General features: G+C 38.3%; 2 protein-coding genes across 2 annotated transcripts; one reads left to right on the top strand and one right to left on the bottom strand.

Moving 5' to 3' along the window:
* Positions 1–472: 472 nt before the first annotated feature.
* On the top strand, positions 473–3,055 carry LOC144573570 (PWWP domain-containing protein 5-like). The gene has a single exon (XM_078323349.1). It carries the CDS (start codon positions 599–601, stop codon positions 2,750–2,752), a length of 2,154 nt encoding a protein of 717 aa, XP_078179475.1. The 5' UTR covers positions 473–598; the 3' UTR covers positions 2,753–3,055.
* Positions 3,056–3,679: 624 nt separating this feature from the next.
* On the bottom strand, positions 3,680–6,682 carry LOC144573572 (phosphatidylcholine:diacylglycerol cholinephosphotransferase 1-like). Its single transcript, XM_078323352.1, has 3 exons — positions 6,242–6,682; positions 4,735–4,872; positions 3,680–4,295 (listed from the first exon to the last, which is right to left on the bottom strand). Exons 1-3 carry the CDS (start codon positions 6,578–6,580, stop codon positions 3,924–3,926), a joined length of 849 nt encoding a protein of 282 aa, XP_078179478.1. The 5' UTR covers positions 6,581–6,682; the 3' UTR covers positions 3,680–3,923.
* Between the last annotated feature and the right edge of the window lie 1,041 nt (positions 6,683–7,723).

The raw sequence follows: 7,723 nt of genomic DNA, 5'->3' as shown, positions 1-7,723 counted from the left end.
CGCTCGAGTGGGTATCCCCTGAGATATCTCATATTTTGCGTGACTGACGTGTCCGGTGCCTACTCGGGGAGAGCGCTGGGGCCAGTATTAATTGAGCTTTGAGATTCGTGCAGAACGTACTTAATGGTTGTGATTTTCAAATAGTCACGCAAAATATGAGATATCTCAGAGGATGCGAATTCCAGCCGTTCAGCCGTTGGGTAATCTCACCGAGAGGTTACCGTAACCGAATTAAATCTCGCAATCTCATCAGATTACTCCCTGCTCCTTATCTTACCGACATGTGGGCTACGTAATCTAATCTATTGAATGTCAGTGAAACAGCGTAATGAACCGAGTGTATTCTATGGAGTTCTTTGTCTCAGTTTTGTCTTTTGTCGCTCCAATTCGAAATTGCCACATGTCGACCTCAGTCCCTCACGACAAAATTCCTTGTAAAATTGATCTCATTTTCTCACCTTTCAAATTTGTTAGAATCACTCAAATTGTCCCGATAAAGATCTGTCCCTTTCAATTCTTCAGAGTTCAGAGGCAGTTTGTCAATTTTCTTGGTTTATCTCCACTAAAACCCTAAACCCTTCTAGAAATCTCACCATTAATGGCGTCAGTTCCATCGCAAGAACCTCCCATGCCGGACCCCAATAACCGTGATGGCTGCTCCACCTCTCCTTCCAAAAACCTAGCCGCAAATCCTGAGGACCCGTTAGATGTTGAAGAAAAGCCGAACCTAGAATTGAACCCAAAAGATGCAGTCGAAAACAAAACCCCAAAATACTGTAGAAGACCAAAGAAGAAAGATGATCAGAAACAACCTGTTTCTGAAACCGAAAGCAAACCAAAACCAAAACCTGAAACTGAAAACGGGTATGGCCGACCCGTTTACTCATCCCCATTCCAAGACGAAACGAGAAACGTGTTCCTGCCATCTGACCTGGTATGGGGCAAGGTGAAGAACCACCCATGGTGGCCGGGTCTGATTTTTGACCCGTCTGATGCTTCAGAACTTGCTCTGAAACATCGAAACAAAAACAAATTGTTGGTTGCCTATCTTTTCGACAACACCTTTGCGTGGAACGAGGCATCTGTTTTGAAACCATTTCAATCCAATTTCTGCCGCATGGTGAAACAGAGCAGTACTGAGTCCTTCGTGTCAGCTGTTGACTCAGCATTGGAAGAGGTATCCCGGCGTGTGCATCACGCTCTCTCTTGTGGATGTTATAACAGTAATGAGAGCAGTGCTGTGGTTAAATTTGAGAATGTCGGTATTCAAGCCAGTACAACTAGCCCGTCTGGTGATGTTTTGTATATCAGAAGGTTGTTTGACCCGGTAAAATTTCTTGGATATATATGTGAGTTGGGTCAAAACCCTCATGGCGGGTTTGAAAGTTTGGACCTTGTAGTTGCTAAATCTCAATTGATAGCATTTAATCAGTCAAGGGGTTGTAATTTTGATCTTCCTGAGTTTTGTTTTAGTTGCCCTTTTGAGGAGGAGACTTTGGTTCCAGTTACAGCTGACAGGATTTACACTAGAAAACGCAAGTCCATAGATGGAGAAAGCAACAAAAGACCTATTTTGAAGAAGGATGTGCCAGAAGAAGAAGGAAGAAAGAAGAAAAAATTGTCTGAGATTTTCAACAAGAAGGAAATTAGTAGGCCTCCTTCACGTAAGGTACGTGTAGGTGGACCTTCGGAATATGATAATCTGGGAGAATACAAGAAGAAAAGGTTGGATTCATTGGGGGATTTAGATACCAAATCGAGGTCTAGGAGAAAGTATTTGAGAGTCGGCCAATGCATGCAAAGAGCCGTAAATCAAATTGCACAAACTTCGCCTACTTCTAAACCCAATGGGATGACTTCTCGCAAGAGAAAAAGACTGTCTATGATTAAAGATAGAGTCGAGAAACCACTACAGAGAGCAAAAGGGAAAGTTTCTTCTGATAATTTGTTGAGGGGTAAATCTGGTAGGAAGAAAAAGGAGGCTTTGCAAGAGAGACAGGATGGTGAGGGCTTCTTTAGGTTGGAGGATTATGCCTCTTCTAGTGAGATGTTGTCTCAGCTTTGTCTGGCTGCACTGAACCCAATAAAGGGTTATAGCTTTATTACTATGATAGACAGTTTCTTTACTAGGTTCAGAGGTTATGTAGTTAATCCCTTAGCCAGCAAAAGAAATCGGAGAAAGTCTGTTTCTGGGAAGTTGGATTTGGTGGAAGATGAAGGGCTGAATACCAATTTGTCATATATTGTAGTAGATGACAGGGATGATGAAAAACTAATTGCGTTACGTCAGAAGAAGCAAAAGAGTAGGAAGGGGGGGAAAAGGAAAATTATAAAAGATAATTCCGTAATTTCTGGTGATAATCCCGGTGAGGATATAGGAAATGAGCACAAGCAAGAGGGTAGTTTGGAAATTGCTGATACTAATGGGCATGGACCAATTACTGAGGTAGAAGAGACCATACCAACTGCACTAGTGCTGAAATTTAAAGAGACAATCCCTTTACCAACGAAGCTAGAGCTTAACGGAATTTTTACTCGTTTCGGGCCCGTGAAAGAGGCTGAGACAGAGGTCTCAGAGCTGGAGAGAAATGCACGGGTTGTCTTCAAAAGGCATGCCGATGCTGAGGTGGCATTTACCAATGCTGGTAAGTTGGATGCCTTTGGGGCAGACCTTGTTAGTTTTCATCTTAGTTGTGCACCTACTTCATCAAATATGGAATCAACTGGTGCCAGAATCGAGCTGCAGGAATAGAAGGATGCAGCATCTCCTTTCAAGGTTGCTTGCTAGTTGTTTTTTCAGAATATGCAACAAGGCTCATTTGTCTTTCTTTTTGTGGGGCCATATGTTGTTGGTTTTGTATATTGAGAAATTAGCAGCCTGAGTCTTAATTTTTTGTTTTAGAGTTACTGATGTTTAACTTGGGTTATCTATGGTTCTGTCTTGATTGGTCGGGCTGGTTCGATATCAATAGTATCTGCTAGATAAGAGGAAAATAAAGATGCAATCAACCAAGAACTTGCATTTAATACAATGCACTTGTTTAACTTGAGGCCATGCTAGTGAGTTTTGTCCTTTTTATTTAGTGAATTCTTAGGTTTTGTGGCAAGTTTTGCTTGGTATTCTAATGAAACTGGCAATAGTTACTACAGTAATGGATTTGTTTCGCTTGATTAACTTGAGCTTCATCTTTCTTCAATGGATTGATACAATTGAAGCGAAGAAAAAGATGGCCAATTCCCCTGCAGAGCAGTACAAATATTTCACCATTGTTTGGTATTTCATGATTCATTACAAATTAATTTCAAAAACTGCTTTTTAGCAGCCGTAGGATTTGTAACCATGAAAGGCTGAACAATTAATTATTCGCGTTACTTGTAAGCTAATTGTAAACCTGATCGTTTGTACCAGTAGGTGTTATATTATGATTATGACCTCTTCTTTTGGCAAGTGTCTTTTCTGCTGGTGTTTACGTGTAAGATTTACTAGTTAGTTGGTTTTTTCTCAGGAAAAGTAGAATTAATTTGCCCGGATTCAGGCAAATTCAAAAGCAAATCCATTTGGAGTAACTTTCAGAATCAATACAAGTTATAAATAGAATGTTGTATGGCCGTTCACTCCATTAAAGGTGGTTAAGACCAACAAATGGACTAAAAAAAGCATGACCAACAAAGAACATTACTTGCAACAACCGTTTGGTGAAATATAAAACAGGAAATTTTCTACAAAAAGAAAGCAGCCAACCATCAATTATATATTTGCACTGGAGTAAATTTCAACTCAAAGCCTATTGAACAAATTTGCATTAGGTTATCTTTCAATTATGCTTATTGTTCCATAAAATGTAATGAGAAACAGGAGATTCTCCTGCATTTACTGAACTACCAGACCTCAGGATCCCGGAACTTCTCATGAACCTTAATTCTCAGGCAGCTGCCACTGTTGATTGATTAATTTGTTGGAAGTCGCAATTGCATCGACAGGATAGGGGTTCGCGAACAATGACACCATACTCAGTCTTTTGGTTGTTTTTACTTTCAAGGTACCACCCAGAAAAGACATCAAATAAGAAACCGGCACCGACGCCGGTAGCCAAGTCAATAGTGTAGTGGCCCCTAGAAGCCAAAAGCCGCACAGATTGCAACACATTTAAGATGTCAAAGCCCCACGCCATCTTGTACCGTTCCATGCGCCGCATGTCTAGGGAGGCTATCATTGATCCTGCCACATGACCTGAGTAGAAGAGAAAGAACGAGACATTGCCGACAGGGAAGTCGACACCTGAACCCAAGAATCCCTGTAAGAAATTCGCAAAAATGAAAACAATTAAGTCAATATTAAAATAACCTGTTTCCGTATAATCTGAAAAAATAGTCATAATAATCCTGTTTCTGTATAATCTGAAAAAATAGTCATTATCCAAAATTGCAGTCAGTATTCACTAATCAGGGAATTGAAGAAAATGTTTCTTGATTTAAGTTCTCCTTGGCACAGATAATTACAGAGGGCTTGAGAATTATTTCTGATTTTAATTCAAATGGTAATAAATCCGGCCTCTTGTGTCATTTCCATTAAAATTCAAGGGTACTAATACCAGTATCTTTTTACCAATGAAAAAACCCACATACAACCTTGTAATTTAATTTCTAAATACATGTTAATATGGGAACAATTACTATTATAATACTCTGTTTGTGAAATTTCTGAAAAGAAAAAAGAAGGCATTGGTTACACACATCTGGAAGGGGAAGTTGGGTCGAGGAACCAAGAATACCCCGGCACGTGAACATGAAGAGAGCTGCGATGGTTGCACGTGGCCGTCCCTCCACCAACAAGCACCAAAGTATATATGCTGATTGCATTCCAACAAACACCTGACATGTTGGACCTTAGATATTAGCAATAACAAATTGTAGTGAATGAGTAGCTAACTGTTAATTGTAACAACTGTGACCCGCTAGCACCAGGCAGGTCACCCCTTGTGACACATTTTTCTTCTATTTCAATGAAATTAAAATAGTAGAGGCTTTGTAAAATTTGCATATATAGCATCACTGCTAAAAGCAGTGTTGTAAAATGCAGTTTTGTTTATGCATGCGGAAGGCTACTGTAATATGCAGTATGCGGCCGCATATGCGGATTTGTATGCGGAAGTACATATCCAGTTTTACCATGCTTTGTTAAAGAAATATAGATAAAATAAAATTAATTTATATCAAACACTTGTTTAGACTAGTAGTTTGTGCTCTTTATCATATTATAAAAGAATGAAAAAATAATTTTTAGGCTTTTTTCAAGTCCATATGGACCGTATATGTGCTCGTATATTCAAAACTGCATTAACTTGATCACATGAGATTTTATATGCAGAAGACCACTGCATTTTACAACACTGGCTAAAAGCAACTATGAAGGCTGTAGCCGATTCATTTTCTGTCAAGTAAATTTTGTGAGTGATTCTGAGAATGGCTACCTCAGCAAGGAAAAAAAAATCAAATCTATTGATTTATTTAGACAATGAATTAGTCTTCTAAACATTTAGCTTATTGTTATTTTTAATAGAGTTCCTATTTTCTAAAAAACCATTCAATAATAATTAACTTTATACAAATAAGGAAAAGTAAACAAAAAATAGAAAAGCTACAATTTAAAAAAAAAAAAATACATATATGTTTCCTAAGAGGAGGGTTCCAATGCATTTCATACCTCATCATATCTCATATTTTATATCTTCGTTTTCAAAGTCTAAATTGTCGATCCGAACCGTTCAACATGATATCGATACTAAAATATGATTTGGGATAAAAATTTATAATTTTTGGAAATATTTTAATATTTTTAAGATGGATAGAAAATCACTATTTTTTGTACGGTTCAAAAAAAAAGATTTTGTATCTTATCTTAAAAAATAGTAAAAGATTTCCAAAAAATATAAAATTTCATCTTCATGCATGCATATTTTAGTATATATATGTTCACTGGTTCGGATCAAAAGTTTGAACTTTAAAAATAAAAATATAAAATATATTTTATAAGATATGATGAGTTATAAAAAGTATTAAAAATTTGGAACCCTCCTCTTTTCCTAATTGGGTAAGTCTACAGGAAGTTGCTTTCCAAAATAAGTTCTACGCAGTGGGCCAGCTCAGTACAGTATAGATACATCATACATGCATGTGGGAAAAAAATCTAAATGTGACTTAATTAACAAAACAAATGTGACTAATTACAAGATAAACTCACAGTATTAAGTGCAGCAAGAACAGAGTTAAGGTTGGGACTCGAAACCAACACCGCATGCAACGATCTCGTCATGATGAAGCCGAGATCCAACGGCTGAGAAGCGGTTGGGATCATGGGGATGGTGTACTCCACGCCCATGAAAGCGAGAAGCGATATGAGAAACACAAAAGGCACTGGATGCCGCTTCACTAAACCCGCCACGTCAGCCACCGACAAGGTCGCAAAAGCTGGAGGCGCTGAGCCCGAGTTCTCCTTCACTTTCGTTTTCCCGTCTGATTGAGTCTCCTCTGTTTTTGCTGGCGAGTGGCTCCGCCGTGACCGGAGTTTAGATTTCGACATTTTATCGCTTTGATTTTGTGAGAAAGAAAAGAGAAGAAATTTGCTCTGTTTTTGTTCTCTGTGTAGATAAGCTGCCAGTCAAATTTGTGTGCGTAAATTTGTAATCATTTCCGGGTTTAAATGGAAAAAGAAAAATAAATTCCGAGGCGGAGAATCCAAAGGTAAGCCAGATTTTATGTGGCGGTACATGCATAGCGTTCTATTGTAGCAAATCTGATGAAGAAAGTCTGGATCATTCTTTTTCCTTCATTGTTTTTTTTTTTCTTTTTTATAGTTGGAGGTGTGTACAATTTAAAGGGTAAAACAAAAAGTTTCTTTAGGAAACTGGGTGAGTGCCGAATGTCAGTCTCTTACAACACCAATATGTTTCGTTTCCCTTTCTTATAGGATCCAACCTCCCAGTATTTTTGGCGGGGAATTCATATTACTTGAGGCGAAAAAGATGTCTACACCGTGTGGCGAGTCACTTGGCAGCTGCCTTATAAGTTATAAGTTATAACTTATAACTAAGAACTATTAAAAAAATTATTATTAAAAAGTTGTATGGGTCCCAGATGCTCGCAAAACGAAATTACAGGTTCTTGTATGTTTTGTATCAGCAGAGGGAATTTGCACTTCACCAATATTATTTGTTTCTGAATTTTACCTGATGTCAGTGACTCGCTACACAGTGTTCATGTTTGCGCACATCTCAGAAAACTTAGATGACTTGGTGGAATGAGGCCACTGGTGGGAATGAATTCGTATCCTCTGAGATATCTCAAACTTTGCGTGACTTTGTGGAAAATCTCAATCGTTTAAATACGTTATGCACGAATCTCAAAGCACAAATAATAAGGACCCCTACATCACCCCCGAATAGGCACCGGACACGTTGGTCACGCAAAAGTTGAGATATCTCAGAGGATACGCACTCGGTGGGAATTGGGAAATAGGAGTGAACACGAAAAGAAACCTGTGCGACAGGTACAAGTAATAAATAGAGGAATAATATATATGTCACTATACTAGTCACTATTCACTAACAAGAAGGACGGCCACCAGAATTCATATCAACTGCATTTAATTCACCGTTTTGAATTTAAATTTAAATTTAATCCGTTCGTTGCATAATGATAATAGTACGACTTTAAAGGATCGATC

This window comes from Carex rostrata, chromosome 21, assembly GCF_964058835.1.
Source record: "Carex rostrata chromosome 21, lpCarRost1.2, whole genome shotgun sequence".
Taxonomy (NCBI): Eukaryota; Viridiplantae; Streptophyta; class Magnoliopsida; order Poales; family Cyperaceae; genus Carex; species Carex rostrata.
The sequence above is the reverse complement of the archived record's forward strand: the minus strand, read 5'-3'. Positions and strand labels throughout refer to the sequence as shown.